This window comes from Poecilia reticulata, linkage group LG4 (assembly GCF_000633615.1).
Source record: "Poecilia reticulata strain Guanapo linkage group LG4, Guppy_female_1.0+MT, whole genome shotgun sequence".
In the NCBI taxonomy this organism is placed as follows: domain Eukaryota; kingdom Metazoa; phylum Chordata; class Actinopteri; order Cyprinodontiformes; family Poeciliidae; genus Poecilia; species Poecilia reticulata.
This window is the reverse complement of record NC_024334.1, coordinates 17,270,399-17,291,234: the sequence shown is the minus strand read 5'-3', so window position 1 is coordinate 17,291,234 and position 20,836 is coordinate 17,270,399. Positions and strand designations below refer to the sequence as shown.

The window sequence follows — 20,836 nt, the reverse complement described above, 5'->3', positions numbered from 1 at the left end:
TATGTCTAATAAAGTCCAATCCAGGTGCAGGTGACTTTAAAGTGACAAAAAGATGCAACAAAAGTTTGGAATGTCAGAAAATCCTCATCACTTTAAGAGATTCGCCCAACGTTTTGAGAAATATGCTTTTGCTTGTTTAAATAACGCAATTTAACAAGTTGACTGAAATGATCAGAAGAGCGGTCTTTGTAGTGCTTGAAAACTGCTTCAAATTATCACATGAATGTCCAACAAACTTGTTTTTCCTCTTCCCTTCAGAGGCAGTGTCTGTCTGAGAAAGTCTGAATCTGTGTCGACGCGCTGAAATGAGTAAATGCTATCTGCTAAAGCCAGAGCATTCTGCAGCGCCTCCTTCAAGGCCAGGGAATGAGGGATGAGTGCAAGTGCATAAAATCTGCTCAGGTTTGTGGCTATAACATGGCAACGTGAAAGATTTTCAACGCCTTATACTGTCGAAGTGCAGAAACACATTTTTATTGAAATCTAGATATTAAAAGGAGGCTTGAGGCGGGGCGAGAGGACGATCTTTCGAACATCTACAGCGTTAAAAGACTGCCACATTTACTATGTGCATAGACAGATGATTTCACATCTCTTTATTGTAAAATCTCCACCCAAACCAGTCCAATTATTATGTGTGTGTATTCATTAGGTCTGCTTATAACTTTGCAAAAAGACTAGGCAAGCAGTATATCACCATAGCCACCTTCATCTGGCTGTAGCCTTGGTGATGAAGAGACTTGTTCCCTGTTCAGAGGGCAAGTAATTTTGGTCCCTTTGCCTCCTGAAACTCAAAAAGCATTTGTACCTTATGACTTCATGCACATATTGATTAAACTTCTGTTTTTAAACCATATCCCCAATACATTTTTAAGTATTCAGTCTTTGTTGACAATGTTGATGACAGAAACTGAAAGATGATGAAACAAGACTCAAGTCTGAAGTCATCTGCTTTCACACTGAAAAACATCTTATTTGCATGTCCAGACAGTGGAGAGTCTTTCCTCCCCAAATGCTGTTCATGCAGTAAAAATAAATAAATAAAATAAAATCATAAAGGCTGCCAAATACAGATGAAGTATCAAATTTATGTTTTTATGTACTATGACTGAATATGATTGTACTGAAAGGCAACAGGGTATAAAAAGACTTTGTTCTATTTATGAAAAAAAGCATGGAGCAAGCAAAATTAAAGAGGCTTTTTGCCTCAGAACTACCTTAGCTTGAGGCAAGTGTGAAAAGCATTAATGGGCTGCTTGTTTTCTTGGTCTATCCACTCATCTATAGGTTGAGGTTGGTGGTGACGGCACTTAGGGGTTCCCCTAACGCACCATTCATGCAAAACTTTCCATGGAAAATGATGAAATCATACACGTGTTCTGTTATTGGATTATGGACATTTTAACATGTGAAACTCTTATTTAGCCAAAACATTTTAATATAGGACATGTCTATAATTTCCTACTCTGTTCTACATTCATCCTATGACTGAAAAATATGTTTTTTAATTATTTGGGGAATTTTTGTATCTAGAGGTTAAAAGTTTTTTTTTCCTCAAATTAAAGACGAAAATGTAAGTAATAAAGATCACAACCGTCCGGACGTTTTCTGCTTGAGAGGACAGTTGGCGCCCTCTTGTGGTGGATAAGGTTAATCGCTTACTTCCGCTTCTGACTACGCAAAATCCGGCTGTGCAGCAGCCATTTTGTCTGTTCGGGCAAGTCTACCCTGACTGTTGCGAACTGCAGTTCCACCTTAGCAAACAAATTAAAATGTTGCTGTTTTGGCGTGTTTGTTTCACCTAAACTATGCTCTAGGTCTATAATAAAAATCATACTTCTCTACCGAGGACTGAGAAGGGCTCTCTAATTAAGGAAAAGACCGCAATTCAGCGGGAAACACGCGGATAAGCCGAGCCATGTCGTGTGAAGAAAGCTACTTGGCTATCCTACGCTATCTAACAGATGAACGGGAACCTTATGCGCCGGGGACCTCCGGTAATACCAAGAGAAAAATACGGAAGGCGGCGGCCTGCTACGTGGTGAGGAATGGGACTCTGTTTTATCAGCGACGGCAGAAAGGCCAGAATGATTTCACCGAGCTGGAGGTGGTGCTGCAGGACTGCCGGAGGAAGGAACTTATCAACCAGGCGCACATTATAGAGGGAGGGGAGCACCTCAACCAGCAGCTCACCTGGGAAATTATCTCTCAGAAGTACTGGTGGAGAGGTAAGACCCCGGGGCGAACCGTCCCCAGCAAACCGTCTGTATTTATTTATGTACAACTAAACGTTGTCAGAAATAAACGGAAACCAGTTAGCTGCTGACCCAAACATTCAGCTGCTCTCTGCTGCCAACTAGCGGTGAACTGGCGTAAGGATAATTTCGCTGGAGCAGAAATGTTTTCAAGTATATTTTTAATTCCGCAGGGGCGTAGCCAAGGGTGTCCGAGGTCATCAGGCTAGTTTTTACACAAACAATCCTGAAGCTCGTTAAAGCTTCTTTCACAAAACATTTCCAGCTTCCCCTGGACAAGAGGATACAACGATGACAACAGATCGTGTATTTGGAGCCCTACTCTTCAAATCTACCCATCTTTTCAGCACAACAATGGCAGACAAAGTTCATGTAGACATCTTGTTCGTAGCAGAACAAAGGCTTTAAATTTAAAATGTAGATTTCATCCTGCTTTTGGTCCAAAATGTTTTCTGAGTCTTGTTTATGTTTGTTAATCCTGCTGCTGGCTGGATTAGTCATCGGCACAACACTACGGATGTCCTATGGGTTCTGATCCACAAAGCTGGATGTGAGCATGTTGCAACCAGTTTGACATGCATTTTGCATTTCTAATACGAGAAATAAATGGGGCTGAAACTAATGATTATTTTTTTTGTAATCTTTCTGTTATTCTGACGATTAATCGGCTTAAAAAAATTATTTGAAATACAGTAATAATTATTTATTTAGATAAATAAATAAATAATTCAATTCCATTTTTAAATAAAAAGAAAAGTAAAACATTTTACTGCCTAAAATGCATCTACGTAGCTTTCTCAGTGAAAGCTTGATCGTTTGTAGCAAAAAGATGCTACAGCTAAAAAAAATATCCTTTGAACATCCACATGTGAAATACTCAGCATTTCACATGACTGATCATCAGTAAAGCGTAGGGTCTGATCTGTTGATTATTTTTTGGTTTAACTGATTAATAAACAGATAGTGAAAGGTGCTTAGTAGATTTGTTTTTTATACATATAACTTGGAACAAGTTGAAGCTAAAATTGGGCCTCTGGAACATTTTTATTTTGCGTGCAAATGTATTTATTTTTGCACAGTGTTCAGCTTGATCACTGCTTTGAATATGTTCCTCTTTCAGCAAATGTTCTTTTTTTTTAAGTCCAGTTAAAAAAAAAAGTCACTAACTACTAAATTAGTTGACGCTTATTTTAATAATTGATTCATCACGATTAATCGTTTCAGTCCTACATAAATGTACTAATATTACATCAGGTGGAAGCTGTCCTACGTACAACTTTGTCACAAAAGCTACACAAACAATTAAGAGTGGATTCATTTAAGATTTTTCTTTTCTGTTTTCTACTAATATACGGTGCAGAAATGTAAAATATTTTGTAAACGGACTCTTTAATATGTTCATGTGCGATATGAACACATAACGCTGCCTCCTTCTTCTTCTTCTCCTCCTCCTCCAGGGATCCTGAAGAACGTGAAAGACCACATCAGAGAATGCGGCCAGTGTCAGAGCAAGCGCAGCACGGACGACGGCTCTGGGCCGCGGCCGTTCTCAAGGCAAGGGAGGCGGAAGTTCGGGCCCATGGAGGACGAGGACGACGACGAGGAGGAGGACGGAGAGGACATTTTGTTCTCGGCAGACCTGTCCTCCCAGAGACCCAAGTTGGCCAAGGGGACGACTAAACACGAAGTGGTTTACGTACGTGGCCGCGGCTGTATCAGAAATGTGAGTCTGTGGCGCTTCCAGCCGCTTTTCAGCTGATTGCTCTGCAACTGTTTTGTTTTCAGGTGAACAGCAAAGGAGAGGTGAACCAGTTCCTGCCCAAACACAGCCAGACCATGCTGGACAAGCTGAACCAGCAGCGCATCAGCAATCAGTTCTGTGACATCACGCTGCTGATCGAAGGGGAGGAGCACCGCGCCCACAAGGCCGTGCTGGCCGCCTGCAGCGAATACTTCAACGAGCTCTTCTTCGAGAAGGGCGCCGTGACGACGCACGAGGCCGTGGTGGACCTCTCTGGTGAGCGCTCTGCTGCTCTCGCCCACATTACACACACACGCACACACACACACGGGATGGGATTTCAGTGTTTTCCTGGTCTTAGTAGGAAAATATGTGATGAAACACTATTTCTTATCCCTTTTTCTGAATGTTATTTTCTTCCTTCATTTTTTTCATGTCTTCCTGTCTTTCTCCCTATTTCACATGCCCTTCCTTCTTTCCTTGCTTCCTTCCTTCTTCTTACACATGCCTTTCCTTCACTCCTTCCTTCTCCTCCCTAATGTCCTTCCTGTTTTTCCTTCCATGCTGCTTTCCTCCCTTTTTCCAAGTGTTTGTCATTCCATTCTTCCTTTTTCCTGCTCATTCTTCCTTCCTTCCACATGTCCTTCCTTTCTTCCTTCCTTCCTTTTTTCCTTCCTTCCTTCCTTGCCTCACCCACTTTAGAAACTTCCACCCTAAATTTATGGTTCATCCTTTTAACTTTGGTAAGTTTCTGTGGAAATGTCTGCAACGTTTCTATTAAAATCTCTCCCTCTCTCTCTTTCTCACACACTTTCTTTTTCTCTCTCTTTCACTCTCTCTCTCTATTTCCCTCTTTCTCTCTCTTGCTCCAGGTTTCGCTAAGGCCAGCTTTCTCCCGCTGTTGGACTTTGCGTACACTTCTGTGCTGACCTTTAACTTCTGCGTGATGGCCGACATCGCCAACCTCGCCCGGCACCTGCTGATGACGGAGGTGCTGCAGATATGTGAGTCGGTGCACAAGCAGGTGGAGGAGCAGAAGCTGACAGTGTACCAGAAAGGAGACGTGCACACGGTGGTGGCGGGCGTCCTAACGACAGACGATGCCAAGGTGGAGCCGGACGCCTACATGGTGACCATAGAGGACGACGGCAGCACCGTGGTAACGCACGGCGCCTGCATCCAGCAGCCAGTGACGGTCCTGACCCACGCAGTGGCGGGAGACGGCGTGGAGGCTGGACAGAGTGAGACCGTGGCGCTGATCGCTCACGGCGGAGAGGGGGAGCACGGCGACACCCTCACCCTCATATCGGGATGCGGCGAAGGGCTGGAGGGCGAGACCATGACAGTGGTGACGCACAGCGGCCAGGCGGGGGCCAGCGAGTCGCTTGCCGTGGTGTCGGCCTGCCTGGCCATGGAGCAGCCGCAGGTGGTCGAAGCTGGCGCCTTCGTCCTGGACGTGGACGCCGACAAACACGCCCCCTCAGAGGAAGTGGTGCTGGAGTCGGAGGCGGCCGCTCCGACCGAGGCCCAGAAAGAGGAGACGCTTCCCGTCCCTCAGAAACGCAAGCGGGGCCGTCCGCCCAAGGTGAAGAGGGAGGCGGAGGTGGAAGTGGAGGGCTGGATACCGCCGGAGGAGGATCCCGCAGAGGAAGAGCACACCGACAAGCAGGAGGCGACCCCGGACGACCTCAGCGGCAGACGACTGCGGCAGCGCTACATGGCCGAGGGCGGCTACGCCCGGCTACACATGGGCCTGGAGGAGGAGGAGGAGGCAAAGAGTGTAACTCCGCCCCCTGCCACGCCCCCAAAGGTACAGCTGATGGTTTAGTCCAAGTTGGGTGATATGGACTTAAAGCTTTATCTTGATATTTTGTGGTACCATTATGATAACGACAAGAACCACTAATTATTCCTGTTTTAACTCATTGTACGCCTGTAGCTACATGGACAGCAACCATTACCTCACAAACACAAAAACATCCCCATTAATGAAGTTCCTTAGGACGCCAGGCACAGAAAAGAAAATTGTGATTATTTTCACCCAGTGACTGTTTTCCATTTTGAAAAAACCCCGTCTCATCACAGGTGGGTCCGAGGAAGAGAGGAAGACCACCAAAGAGGCCGGTGGAGCCTAAGTTTGATTGCGAGCCGGAAGCCGTGGTGGAGGAGAGCGCCGCGGACAACGCGACGGTCGGAGAGCTTCAACCTGAGGAGGCGGCAGCGAAGGCGGTGGAGCCGGAGGCGGAGGCCAAGCAGCAAGACGGCGCATCGCAGAGCGCCGGGAGCGGAGAGCACACCTGCTCCGAGTGCGGCATGTCCTTCCAGAGGCGCTACTCTCTCATCATGCACACACTGAAACACGAGAAGGCCCGCGCTTACAAGTGCAGCGTGAGTGTTGATGAGAACAGATACATTTCAGTCCATCAGAGATGATTGATCGCAAACAGAGGGATTTATTTCTGTTTATTTTAGATGATTATGTCTTTCAGGTAATAAGTCTAAATGAGCAGAGCCCAGGCTGCTCTGTTTGTCTGCGTTGTTGGTTCTGCTGTCCCTCAGTAAATCAAAGAGTCAGCAGACAGTCAGCCAAGCAAAAGGATTTGGGCTGATACAATTAATAGGATTAACTGTGACGAATCGATTATTGAAATTATTTTGTAATCGCTATTGGGACTTTATAGATTCAAAAATAGGCAATTTGCTTAAATCGAATTGTTTCAGCCCTACTACAAATGATCAAGCGTTCACTAATGTTGTTGCACTTTATTCAGTTAAATGAATAGGGTTATTTATTTTTACCTTTATGCATTTTTATTAATTTATAAAGTACGTTTAAGTGGTTAAATGAAAAATCTGCATATATTTTTATCCGATTAATCAATTAATCACTAGAATAATCGATTACTGTGGTTTGTTGATTATTAAAGTATGGATTTTTATTATTACTGTATTTTCCACACTATAAGGCGCATAGAATAGACGCTACAGTTGAGGGTTGAAATGAACCTAAACGGGACGTGGTTTGTTCCGTACTCTAAAAACGTGGATGTATAATAATAAAGAAGTAGTCCCCGAGTACTTTATATAATAGTCTGCCCCAGTCATTGTTTCACTCACGGTGTTGGTGTTGCGATATTGTGCCCAACTGCTTTCTGGGTAACAGACCAACCGACACGCTGCCGCCGCAGTCTTTGTCCGGATTGAATGTCTAAAGCCACTTTGTTGACATAAAGAATGTCAACAAAACAGTCTGACTCCGGTCGGCAAGGAGAGCCTTCCGCGACTGGGCCGGACGATGGTGACCCTTCTCCGTTCGCGCACAGCATGTTGAGGAGAACGTGGTGCTAAATGACCTGCAGACGACCTGATTATCAGGTCGGTAGGTAAATAGGTCAGTCAAACTTTATTAACAAACCAGCGTTCTGACAACTATCCCAGCATGCACCGCGCACTTCTTCTTCTACGGGGGAAAATGAAGTCGGCGGCTGCTTCCCGTAGTTGCTAGACCTGTTGTGGCTCAATATTGGTCCATGTATAAGGCTCACCGGATTATAAGGCGCACTGTCGGCTTTTGAGGAAATTGAAGGTTTTTAGGTGCGCCTTATAGTGCGGAAAATACGGTACTACTTTTTTCTTTATGGGTAATTTCTGTATATTTGCATTTTTTTAATCTAAATTTTTCAGTAAAATAATCATTACTACGGATCACCTGATCATCAAAGCAGAACCTGATCCTTCTGGTTTGCTTCAGAATCCTGCCAAAGCAGCATTTGTCCCGATTTCTTTTTTTCCTTCCACTTAGCTTTCTGACAACATATTTGGAGTTCTGAAAAAAACCCAGCATTTTTATTTATTGTGGTTCTCAATACAGCATTTATTTATTTTTTCTTACGTTTTTCTTACATTTTTATAAGATCCTCTGCATGTTTTTGTTTTTTTTGTCATTCTCCAGCTCTGCAGTAAGGAGTTCCAGTACGCCGCCTCGCTCCAGGCTCATCTGGCCCGACACAAGCAGCAGAGAAGCCAGCGGGCGTCGTCCGTCCCCAAGGCCCTGGCAGAGCTGGGCCCCCCGGAGCGAGCGGAGAGCGAGCTGGACGACAAGGCGGCAGCGGCGGCGTACACCCGCCGGGAGTTCGTGTGCGACATCTGCGGGAAGACGCTGCCGAAGCTGTACTCGCTGCGGATCCACATGCTGACCCACACGGGTGTGCGGCCGCACACCTGCAAGGTGTGTGGCAAGACGTTCGCCCACAAGCACAGCCTGAAGATGCACCGCGTGCTGCACGACGTCACCAAGCAGTTCCAGTGCGAGTACTGCAAGAAGACGTTCGTCAGCAAGAGGAGCATGGAGGAGCACACCAGCCTGCACACAGGTCTCACACACGCGCACACACACACACACACACACACACACACACACACACACACACACAGTGTGGGTTTTAAAACTCTCTCCTCTGGGTGGGTTTAATCTGTGGTGGTCACTCACACCTCACCACTGGGTTGGTTTCAGTCATCAGCGTCACTCAAGAAACACTACGGTGTATTTAGGTTAGTATCACCCATAACCTATGACAGGTTTCTACATTCCTCACAACTTGAAGGAACCGCGTCACAATAAAAAAGAAGAAATTGAGCCTCTCCATCCAACGTTTCCTGAAATCTTATTCTGAAACTACTTTAATAAAATTGTCTGAAAATGCAACCAGAAATGAGTCTCAGCAGAAATATTACCTGACATTAAACTCTGTCGTACCGTATCTGAAACATCAGGCATGAAGACCTAAACTACATTAATTAAAGGGGCAGTATCATGTCAAATTAACTTTTTTGAGCTTTACATCATGTTATGTAGTTATTCCCTCATCATAAACTCACCTGGAGTGTTGGCTTGATTCTTTTTCATGCATGTTTGATAAATCCTTTAATCTCAGTTCAGTTGTGTCAAACACCTGGATGGACCTAGCCCCTCCTTCAAGGAACTGCAGCTCCTCCTTGAACTGCAATTTCCAAGTTTCTGATCTTCCACAACTCCTTCACTCAGCTCCTCCAGACTAGCCAGCAGCAATTAGCAAACACCCAGTGGAACTGAGCACCAGCTGAGCTCATTATAAGAGCTACTGCTCAGTGTAACACTGATAAAAATGTTGTGAAAGGGTTAATGGAGGACCCATGTATTTATCGCAATAATTATTGAAACAATTTATCATCAGGTTTCCACAAGCCTGAATAAAAATGTGTTCAGCTTAACCTCTTCTCTTCCTCTACTTCAGACTTTCATCTCTGCTTCACTTGGCTTGGTTCTTCAAAATAAAGTACATTTTAATGTATATTAAAAACCCCAAAGGTTCACTCTAATGATGCTGTGCTTTTTTTTTTATTATTATTTCACCACGTCGTTGCGTCACCATCACAGAGGAATCCCTGAAACCATGAAAAGCTCGGCTCAAATTCCAAGTGTTTAAAAACCTCTCTCCTCTCCTCCACATCAAATCCACAGGTGAGTCAAAGTACCTGTGCAACACCTGCGGCGCCACCTTCCACCGAGCCTCGGCTCTGAGCAAGCACTTGAAGAAGCACCAGCCCAAACCAGAAGTGCGTCCGTTCTCTTGTTCTCAGTGAGTGACCCTTGGTGCCGATGGCCTCTGTGACCCAAACACAGACGAGATAAAAACCGTCCACTGACTCTCTCTCTCTCTCTCTCTCTCTCTCTCTCTCYCYCYCYCYCTCTCTKCMSCTGTGAGAAGAGTTTTTACGAAGCGAAGGATCTCCAGCAGCACATGAACAAGCACATGGGCCTGAAGCCCTTCCAGTGCCAGGTGTGTGGGAAGTGCTACAGCTGGAAGAAGGACTGGTACTCACACGTCAAGTCCCACAGCGTGGCCGAGCCCTTCAAGTGAGGAAACACACACCGGCCCGGTTCCTCTTAAAGCAGATAGTTTCATCCAACGTTTCAGACACAAAAGTTAACAACAAATATCTCTTTAAAAAAATGTTCTTGCCAAGTCTTTGTGGCATTTAGCGAATTTAAATAATTGTGATTATTCTAATTGACCTAAAATAAGAGAAGTTTGAGAATTTAGCTCTAGATGGCAAGAAGAAAAATGTCATGAATATTTAACTCTGAGCTAATAGTATTAATACTGATAATTAAAATAAGGGTTGTTTTATATTTTAAATGTTAGTTATTGAAATTGGGGATTTATTTTGTTGATTACATGTATTTCAGGTTTGCGAGAGAGAATGTAGAGAACCACCATAAGACATTATTAATAACGGTAATAAAAGACCCACATTGTAGTGAATTGATCTTCATTAGTTCATTTTTTTTAATCTCCAAACTTCAAATACCTCGTAGAGCCACCAGAGGGAGCCATTTCTCACTCCTGACGCAGTGAAAAACTGCATGTAGGCTCATTTCAGCTGCTTTGAATATTTCAATTGACCCCAAAAATAATTTTCTTCAATGTATAAAAACACTAATGTTGCCGTTTTGCTCTTATAATGATTTGTTTCTGTTATTTTTCGGATAATATAATCTGCTGTCAGTAGAAGGCTTTATCTCGATAGGATCTGATTCTCTCTAGATGTCATTTTCAGGCAAAGCGTTCGACTTGTTTGTCTGATTTGATTTGGTGCCGAGGTTGCACCAAATCAAACAAAGAGATTCTTTGTTTGCAAATCTTTGACTTTTGGACCTACCTGGCTTGCTGACATCACTCTGAACTATGGGACCTCTAGGGTGTCGAGTGTTTTCAGAAACTTCATTTGATCAATCAATTGATCGCCTAGCCACACTCTCTGTCCAAGTACGCTAAAACGTCGTTTTAGTCTCAAACGTTTAGTTCATACTCCCAGCCTGTTCCACTCTCACACCAACACATAGTGTCTCCACCTTTAGAAAGGTCCAGTCAAAGTCCAGACATAACCTCAGCAGTAATGTGTCCGATCCAACCAACCACAGAGGCCGTGTTTTGAGAAGTCTGCGGGTCTCTGCTGATTGGCTGGTGGCACAGCTGCAGTGAGCATGTCCTTGTCCTCAGGTGTAACGTGTGCGGGAAGGAGTTCTTCGAGAAGGCTCTGTTCAGGAGACACGTGAAGAAAGCCACGCATGGCAAGAAGGGCCGGGTGAAGCAGAACCTGGAGCGGGAATGTCAGCAGTGTGGCAGGAAGTTCACTCAGCTCAGAGAGTATCGGCGCCACATCAACAACCACCAGGGTGAGCTGGCACAAAAATGTTTTGGTCTGGTTTCTATAGGAGCTTATTTTAAGATGTTTGCACTATAAACTAGACCAAAATCATTTGGTAACATTTTCTGTTTTTGCAGTGCGACATGGCAAGTGTTCAGTCTGTGCTCTTATTACTTTATTTTTTAGGAGTGAAGCCGTTTGAATGTCTGACCTGTGGGGTGGCCTGGGCCGACGCCCGCTCTCTCAAACGCCACGTCCGGACTCACACGGGCGAGCGGCCGTACGTGTGCCCGATGTGCCAGGAGGCACACATCGACGCGCGCACGCTGCGCAAGCACATGGCCAAGTATCACGTGGACAGCCTGCCGGGGAAGATCATGCTGGAGAAGGACACCCTGCAGTTCCACAACCAGGGCACCCAGGTGGAGCACGCCGTCAGCATCCTGGCCTCCGACCTGCCGCCCGAGCTCAGGTCCGCCCACCCGGCCGCCACCGAGGAGCTGGAGACGGTGCTGATCACCGAGGAGACGGTGGAGGCCGTGGAGGCGGTGCAGGCCGCCAACGAAGGCTCGGTGGCCACGCTGTCAGATCAGGGCATCATGCAGGTGGTGAACTACGTCCTGGCCCAGCAGGCCATGTCCGGGGTCAAAGAGGAGGCGTCGGAGGAGATTCACACCATGGAGGTGGAGGTGGCTCACGTAGCCGAGGTGGAGTAACTCTTCACCGAGCCAGACTCTGGACTCAGCTACAAACTAGAGCAGGTGTTCAGTTTGTATGCCGTGTAAAAAAAAAAAAGAAAAATGAGATTCTGTTTAAAACAGATGCCTATTTTTTTGACTGTACATTAATGTAAAGTAATGTGTGTGCGACTTTGAGGCGCGTGTGTTTTCTGTAAATTGCCTAACTCAGCATAACCTGTATGAATCAGATGCTCAGGATAAATTAAAGTAGAGAAAAAACGTTTTTGGTCTTTTTTTTGTTTTAAATCATAACCTTCAGCTGCCAATCTCAGGTTTTGAAAATTTAAACTCAAGGTGCCTACAATGACAAGATATTAACTTTATTTTGAATTTATAACAAAATACCATTGATAAGTTGCAAATATTTACAAAACATACAAAAAGCAAAGCATTTAATTCGTGTTTTCACTACTTTGACCTGAACTAATGCTTGCACCAGCGGAGCTTGAATGACTGCACAGGGTTACAACACTTGGCTCCTTTGTAAAGACTTTATATACAGAATTATATACAAACATTTGGGTTTCTGGCACCTTATTTAATGAAAGAATACCAAAACATGTCTGCGGTAAAACAAATACTTGTGTTTGGCTTAAACAACTAAAATACATCAGTCATGTTAAAAAAAACAAACACTGGGTCAAGAGCATTAGGCCTATATATGGCTACATCAAATGAACGACCATCTCAAAGAAACGTACTTCAAAAGCTGACTGAATAAGGTGGCATAAAAACTACAGCTACAGTAGAAAACAAGCTGCTGCTCCTGTCAATTAATACTTCTTATAGAAGAAATGAAATGTTTACAATCTATTCCGCCTCCACAAAAAAAAAAACCAGTGAGCCAGACTAATTTACAGTAACAGAAGCAAAAACCCAGACAAGTCAGCAACATTGAAATACTCAGCATTTCTTAAGTGCTCTCAAGAAATTACACAATACAGCTGTGCTCATCACCAGTAATAAAAAAAATAAAATACAAAATGAACATAAGTGCATTTCTGCAATCGGTTTTACAAGATCTGTAGCCTTTGCACCAACAATTGGGCTTTTCTTTCTTTTTTTGAACGAAATGTTCCATCTTTTTGGCGTGAAATGAGATGAGATGCGAAATGAGGCTCTGGGAATCGAGAGAGAGAGAGAGAGCGCGGAGCGGCTCCTACTCCCCCTCCTCCTTGATGCGCTGCTGCTTGTTGCGGCGGGAATCCAGGTCGAAGGAGAAGTCGGACCACTCGTCGCGAGGCGGGAAGGAGATAGTCTGGCGCAGGGTGAAACGTACGGCGTCTATGACGCGCTCGCCCCGCGCCTCGGAGGAGCCCACGCTGACGGTGGAGGCGCCGCTGGTGGTGCGCACTATGTGCGGCGGAGGGGAAAAGTCCATGGCCTGTCGGTGCTCCATGATGCCCTTCCAGATGATGTGCTGGAACTCGGTGGGGATCTTCAGCCTGGACAGGTCCTAATGGTCATTACACAGGGGGGAGGGGGGCAGGGGTTAGTATGCGCAGGCCGAGCCCCTCTCTTCTCTCTAACCCATCATATGACTCGTGTTGGATAGGCAAGGGCTCACCTCCAAGTTATAGTTCTCAATCTGGTACATGTTGGTTAGGCCTTGTGCTGTGAAGTAATCCAAGCAGCCTGCACAGCCCAGCCGTAGGAGGAAGCTGCAGGAGGACAAGCAGGAGACTGTTGGTCTGCTCTCATCACACCACCAGTGAAAACATTCAGCTTGCAGCTTCCAGGTTAACTTTTTAACTCGCAGTGTGACGTCAAAGCGTTTTATTTTTTTGTCTTTTAAACCATTCTAATGTGATGCTGTCAGCTAAAAAAAGATTTATGATTACTCAATTTAACAGGTATAGCGTTCCTGCAATGGTAAAAGGCAAGCAAAAACCAAAGAAGCAGCGTGGATGTGTGGCGACAAGCGTTGCTTAGATACCTGGAGATGCTGCTGTCCATGGGGTATGGAGGAGGGGGGGTACAGTGGGAGGAGGGCACCAGGGGCAGCTGTTGCTGCAGGGCGTGTGTGGGGCTCAGTGAGCTCATGTCAGCACTCATGGGGATGTGGGAGCCCATAATGGGGGTCACTGCAGAGACAAAGGGAGCTAACGTGAGCCTTCATCTCACTGCTCTGGGTGGAAAGGTCAGCGGAAACGGTGGGGTGAGGGGAGGGTGTGGGGGGGGACGCTACTTCGCCAATGGCTTTCAGCCAATCAGTGAACACACCATACATATAACACCATCTTAACTCCTTCCAACACTCTTTAGTGTGGAAGTAGTTCCTGAGAAAGCCGAGTCTCTAAAGACATTTTGATATATGAAGCGCGTCTCTATGGCAACATTACAGAGCAGGGCGTTAAAAGTGTCAACACTTTTAACTTTTAACGCCACCTTAATTTCATGCATCTTTCATGACAAAAAGAGTTGTTTAAATACATCACAGGACTTCAGGACTGTTAATGTACGTAGAAACTATTAAATGCTAATATATCCCAGCTAGCTTTATTATGTCCATCATGGACATAATAATTGTAAATGTATCGCCAGTCAGTCCGATGATGTTCATCTTAGCCATTGGTTCACTTCTGTTCCAAAATAAAACCATTTATTTATTTGCTATTTTCCTTTTCGTCTCTGTCAGTCGAGTTAGTAAGGATTTACTTCCTCTAGCAGAATTCACAGTAATGCTAACAGTGCTAATCGCTCTAAAATCGCTCTAAAGCCTAATAGGAGATGCTAATCACAGTTTAGCTTTGTTTTGTAACAGACTCACACAGTGTGACGTCACCTCTTTGTTTTAAAAACTCCTGCGTAGTTACAATAACAAATCCTCTCAAGCATTAAGTTCATTAACTAGCTGGTTTTGCTCGTAGCTGCGTCTGTCCCACAACCTGGAGGACATTATTGTGTTTGTAGTTTCTTTCAGTTTTGTAATCTTTATTGGAAGCAGGTCATTTATCGGTCCCTCCAGGATGTTGCCATGTTTTGTGATTATTGTGGCCTGAAACTTTTTCAAAAAGTTGTAGTTTTGAAAAAGGACGGGAATTTAACAGTTAATATTTAAAGTCCAAAAAAACGTTTTCAAGTACCTTGTTGGAACGAAACCCTTAAAGCAAATGAAATCATTAGTATGATGTCCAGAGGAGGTCAGAGTGCAAAACGAATTACATATTAGTCATTCAATATGAACCGTTTACACGGAGAAGCTCTCAAAAATGGTTTTAGCAAAGAAAAAGAAAAGATGCAAATCTTTAGCATCACATGTTTTCATCTTCCATGATGTTCTTCCATATTTGGTGAAACAGGAAGTTCGATTTAAATGGGGTTGGTCAGAATCCAGACGAGTTGCTGTGATTGGTCAGAAGAGAAGGAAATCGGGTCAGATTTGCGGAAAAAGTTGGTGAGACTTGAGAGTCTGTGCAAAATTTGCGAACGTGGAGGAATCCGCATTAATAGTTGCGATCTCAACGTCGCAACTTCCTGGAGGCACTGATTTAAAGTTTTAAAAGCAATCCGTCTCTGCAGCTTAGAGTTTTACAAAAAATGATTGGAAATTGGGCAGAAAGCCTCTGATGGGTGCACTTCTACTTTTAGCATGCTGGCGGCCATTGTGGGGCGGGGCGGGGCTCTGGGGGCAGCTGTGTGTGTTTGGGAGCGGGTGTGTGGGCGGACAGCAGACTTACTGTCAGTGAGGCCTCCCGTCATGCTGGAAGGGGTGAGCGTGTTGCGCTGCTGCGGGTTGATGAGCTGGCTAACCGATGGCAGCTTGTTCACTTTTCCGTGAGTTGGGGAGCTCGACCCATAACTGGTCGGGGATTGCATCGTGGTTCTGGAGCCAGAGAGAGAGGAGATATTAGCAATGCCCTCAGAGTCTGAATACAAATCTTCCAGTCATGTCATATTACCTCATGATTACTGCGTTTTGTTTTTTTATGACAGAAAAATAATCAGATTCCAGCAGGAAAGGTTTTTATTCCGTTTTATTATATTATGACAGAAGAGCGTGCAGAAGCCAGCAGGAGAAGCTGATCTGTTTCAAACAGAGAGGTCACATGGTGCACATCTCAAGCTTGATCTATTCGAAGCAGACTTTGAGGAAAAGTTCAAATGCACAAACTGTCCTGCAGTGGCTTTAGAAAACATGACCTGCACTAGCAGGTAGGTTTCACTCATACCCTCAAAAACCCAGAAAAAGTTTGAGTCCAGCTCTCAGAACAACGCAAAGGCTCAAAACGTTTACTTTATGAGTCTCAAATAGAATTAAAAAAGAAGAAGAAGCAGCAGCAATCAGGTTTTGTTCCTGTACAAACCTCAGCCTAGAGGCTGAAAGATGGCAGCGCTTCACAAACAGCATGCAAAATCAGTCAAATGAGTCTGTCCAGCAAAATGAGTCCCACCACAGGACAGAGGAGGGACAGGAGAAAAAAATAATACTAAAGTAGACAAAGAGGAGGTCCGTGTAGACAGGAGGAAGATGAAGACGAGGAGAAGGAATGTGGAGCAGAGTTTCAGGAGGAGCTGCAGCGCCGCCTCTGCTCTCCTGCAGACTCCAGGAGCTGGCTGCCCAGACGGCTTTTTATCAGGCTGCAGGGAGGAACCAGAGACAAGAGAGAGAGCAGAAATAAGGGCTCAGCGCAGGAGGAGAGACAGAGAGAGGGAGGGAGAGAGAGAGAGAAAGAAAAACTGAGAGAAAGAGAGACACAGAAAGAGAGAGAGAAAGAGAGACAGACCCTGGAGTGGGCCAGAGGTGAAGAAAGCAGCAGGAAAACATTCACCAAACCTTTGACTTCAGCAACTTACTTCCTGCAGTGCAGCTGCTGGCCAGAAGATGGCAGTGTACACACACAGAACAGGGCATTTCACCACAGGGAGGCGTTCAGTGTGAATGCAGACAGAACTGAAGTCATTTATTTACAATGGAGTGAAGGAGTGAGGAAAACCACAAACACATGAGACAAGCGGAGCTGAAAGGAACACGGTTCTGAAAGGTTCAGAAATCAAAAATTGCAGCGTATTTCACTGCCAGGCAGCAGAAACACAGCATGACCTCACAGCGAGGCGGTAACCGTCTCCTGGTTGCCACGGGTCGAAGGCGTCTGAAACACTTTGGCTCTGCTGAAGCTGGCAGAGCAGCCGAAGGTGTTACCGCCAACCTGAGAACTGAAACGCCGCCTCTCGCCACCGTTTGGCTTCCTGGCTCCTGACCCGAGAGAGAACGAGACGGGAGGGAAGGAAAAACTGCCCCGGCTTTACGCTGGGCTCGCCCTCTAAGGCTGGCAACTTTGAGGGACTCTGGGTAAATTTCTGGATAGCTGCAGCGCGATCAAACCCGTGACCTTTATCTGCCAAATCTGCTCGGTTAGTGGCGTTTAGCTGGAGTCACGCATGAAAACATGCAGCTAGAAATGCACCAGGAACCACCAGAGAGCAGCCGGTCAGAAAAATCTGACATAACCTAAGTTTACTTAAAGTTATGTCACTTTTGTAGAAATTTTTTTTACAAAGTTTTTGTTTTTTACATATTAGTTACAATATGTAAAATATGACAAACCTCAGTATTCTGTGGCAACATGGAGGAAGTTTTAACAAATATGTTAAACATTTTTTGTAACAAGTTACGTACTGCAGCTTTTAGTTTCTACATTAAAAGCTGGAACTGATGTTTACAATCAACAAAGCTAATAACGCTCAGCGCTAACATAAAAATTTATGCTCAAAATACCACCTCTTTGTTTTATAACAGGAATAAAAGCCCACTTTACAGCGAACACCCTCTCACCCAGTGTGACGTCACCTCTGGTCCTAAGAGAGATGACTTTATTTTCAATGCTTTTCATTCTGGTCACTAAACAGAGACCAGAATTGGCTGAACTGGATGATAAAAGTCTGAGCCTGGCCGCAAAGCTGATGGGTGCATTTCTACTGTTGCTGGAAAACCTTTGTTTCACTTCAGAACAATCAGAGCTGGCACTCACTGCTTCTGGAGGAGGTTCTGCTGCTGCTGTCTGTACGACTCTATTGTGTGCTGTGGCAGGAACTGCATGAGCTCCAGAGACTCTTTGATTTTCACCAACATCTCATAGATTTCACGACCTTTGATCTGCAGTGGATAAAACAAAATCAGAGAATGTTAGGAAGCAGTTCGGAGCTCAGAACAAAGTTTTACTCTATAATTTATAGACTTACAGGTAAACAAAACACTTCCTCATCTGTAGATCTTCTCTTCTTGATGGTGGACATCTGGATGCTTTGGGAAATCTGGCGGTAAGCTGGAAAAGAGCAGAAAAACCAAAGCAGAGTGAATGGAAAGCCACAGCATGTTGGACACTTACACTGAGCCAGAACAGGAGGAAGGATCGAGCAGGACGGCAGGCAGAGGGGATGCTAACGCTAGCGATGATGCTAACATTCCCGCAGTGTTAGTGGTTGAGGCTCCTGGACCCGGTCAGCACGTCACGTAAAGCCAAAGCTCATCAGCCCGCCACCAGCCCCGGCCCTACTTACGGCGCTTCGTACCATCACTGCTCTTTGAGTTGTCCGTTACGTGCTGCTTGCGGATGCTGTCCTCGTCCGCCTTCCGGTCTCGGCCCGGGCAGGCGCAGATCCGGGCCTCGAAGCAGCGGCGGCCCAGAACCTGTCCACTGGGAGGGGAGGGAGACATGGAGACTCTGTCAGACACAAAGTGAGCGAACAGCAGCGGCTAAAGAGGACGGAGCGGCGTCTCTTACTCTCTGGTCTCCAGGGTGACGATGATGAGGATGGGGCGCCGGTTCATTCCGCCCACGCAGCTCGAGTTGCACATGAAATTATACAAGATTGTTGTGAATTCTGTCCCGACCTGAAGAGAGGAAACAAAGACGGAGAGAGATTGGACTTTTTAAATCTCTTTTAAAAACATGTTTCTATCACACTTTTACTCATCTTGTTTTCTGTAGCTCTACGTTAACTCGTTGTTTTAATCTGTTTTATGTCATGATGATTGGTGTAAACCGTCAAACACTTCGGTCCACTGCTGTTTTCAAGGTGCTTTTCTAATCAATATGTCAAAACATGGATTTATTCTTATTTCATGTTGAGCTATAGCCTTTTATTTAAATCTGGGCAGATGGATTATAAAAACTGCTGCTATATACTCAAACTAAATATTTACCATTTCCTTACAAAACCTTAGAACACCATGAAGATTAACCTTTTCAGCACTGTGACCTTACAACCACAACTCCAATGTAATTTTATTTAATAGACCAAAACAAACTAGTGCATCATTTTGAAGGTATGAAATGAGTAGAGTGCATTTCTATTCAACCCCTCCTGAATCAGCACTGTAAATAGCTGAAGCTGAGATTGAATGTTTTCGAGTCTCAAATGGATTTGGTCTGGACTTTGACAGGGCCATTTGAACAAATCTCCTTTGATCCGTTGTGGTTTTGGCTGCATGTTTAAAGTCATCCAGTCTCTCCAGTCTTTTTCCAGCCTGGAAGATGCTGCCACCACCATCTTTGTGATATTGCACCATCTTTGTGCTGCTAAATTTCTAAAACCAAAAGAAGTTGCATTTTTTCCAATCAGACTAACTTCTTCTACATTTCTGCTGCACCCCCAAAGCTGACGGCTTCCTGCTTGCCACTCTCCAAAGGTCAAAAGTAAAAAAACTTGCTTTTCTGATTTTTTTTATTCGTAAGCATCTTTAAACCCATGCATATTTTATCTTTCACATATTGTGTATTTAAAAAGTGGCAAACCGTGAAAAAGCTCAAAGGTTTCCTCACCTGTGGGGGCTCGTATGGAACTAGTACGCTCTGTCTCCCGGTGATGGTGTCCTCCAGGTACTGGGCGTGGCTATTTCCCTCCACGCGGATCAGGTGGCTCGGCGGCGCGATCTGACCTGGAAGCGGAACCGTCGGGGTCATTAAAACACTTCGCACTAACAACAATCACAGAGTGTGAGGTCTGGGACTGACCGTCGTTGAACTCGCGGCTCAGCTCGTGGTTCGGGCAGCGCTTCACCACCTCGGTCACGTGCTCGGCTTTTTTATAGACGGGCATGGCCCGGATGACGGCCCCCTGCGGAGGCGGGGTCAGCACTTTGATCTGGATGGGACAGGTCTTGGCAATTTGGCAGTAGAGCTTCTTTAGGTCTGTCGAGTACTGAAACATAAGAACAGAGGTGGAAATGAAAACTCTTGTTTTGGGCCACATCAAGATTATAAGTGTCTTTAAAGGGCCGGCTGCGGTAGAATCTACTGAGAAAACTATCCGTTAAAATATTAAGATTAATATTAATCTCTGTGTTAGTTTAGTAAACAGTAATCATTCATAACAACTTTTCACATCGACGTAGTTTAGTTCTATAAAGAGAAAACAGCTTAAAGCTGCAACTGTTAATGTGGCCCTTTGATGTCAAGAGGGCCACATTAATAGTGCTGGTGGGCCGGTTTGGCCTGCGGGCCTGGTGTTTGACACCTGTGCATCAGAACATTTAAACAAACAGGAAATATCATCTACACTGTGAAAACACAAACTCTTATAAAATATTTTCTGTCTAGTTTATAGAGAAAATATCTTAGTACACTCAAAATAAGACAAAACTAACTTATAAGTAAGTTATTGATGAAAAAGATCCGGGATTCAATTCAATTTATTCACAACAAATGTCATCTTAAGGCACTTTACAAAAAAAAAAATCATTTCATTTCAAACATTCCAATTGATCCTAGTTATCAAACAGTTCAGTTTGACTGATTATTCTAAGTAGATTAAAATGTTTCTAAGGAAAGCTTGGAGCTTCTTTTTTTAATATATTAGTTTCACAGGCAGAATATTTGATTTAAAACATTTTAAAGATGTAATAATCTGCCGGTGTAACTAGTACTTAAAAAAAAAAAATCAATATTAAGAAATTGTTGACAAAA

The 20,836-nt window shown here is 44.7% G+C and overlaps 2 protein-coding genes across 8 annotated transcripts in view; one reads left to right on the top strand and one right to left on the bottom strand.

The window, feature by feature from the left end:
• The first annotated feature begins 1,690 nt into the window (after positions 1 to 1,690).
• zbtb11 (zinc finger and BTB domain containing 11) lies at positions 1,691 to 12,150 on the top strand. Its single transcript, XM_008407656.2, has 10 exons — positions 1,691 to 2,228; positions 3,713 to 3,951; positions 4,041 to 4,272; positions 4,869 to 5,806; positions 6,082 to 6,384; positions 7,949 to 8,369; positions 9,497 to 9,614; positions 9,734 to 9,892; positions 11,040 to 11,215; positions 11,374 to 12,150. Exons 1-10 carry the CDS (start codon positions 1,919 to 1,921, stop codon positions 11,901 to 11,903), a joined length of 3,426 nt encoding a protein of 1,141 aa, XP_008405878.1. The 5' UTR covers positions 1,691 to 1,918; the 3' UTR covers positions 11,904 to 12,150.
• Positions 12,151 to 12,231: 81 nt separating this feature from the next.
• tp63 (tumor protein p63) overlaps positions 12,232 to 20,836 on the bottom strand; it is a 40,083-nt gene continuing 31,478 nt past the window's right edge. For 2 of the 7 annotated variants that reach the window (XM_008407659.2, XM_008407660.2), the window contains 10 exons: positions 19,886 to 20,072; positions 19,694 to 19,809; positions 18,653 to 18,762; positions 18,429 to 18,565; positions 18,111 to 18,193; positions 17,900 to 18,024; positions 15,608 to 15,753; positions 13,864 to 14,011; positions 13,495 to 13,588; positions 13,087 to 13,383 (listed from right to left, as the gene is read on the bottom strand). In XM_008407659.2, the coding sequence (XP_008405881.1) occupies positions 13,087 to 13,383; positions 13,495 to 13,588; positions 13,864 to 14,011; positions 15,608 to 15,753; positions 17,900 to 18,024; positions 18,111 to 18,193; positions 18,429 to 18,565; positions 18,653 to 18,762; positions 19,694 to 19,809; positions 19,886 to 20,072 (1,443 nt within the window). Of the gene's footprint in view, positions 13,384 to 13,494; positions 13,589 to 13,863; positions 14,012 to 15,607; positions 15,754 to 15,886; positions 16,509 to 17,899; positions 18,025 to 18,110; positions 18,194 to 18,428; positions 18,566 to 18,652; positions 18,763 to 19,693; positions 19,810 to 19,885; positions 20,073 to 20,836 lie in introns of those variants that run through there. The other 5 variants (XM_008407658.2, XM_008407657.2, XM_008407661.2 and 2 more) reach the window with 5 other exon arrangements.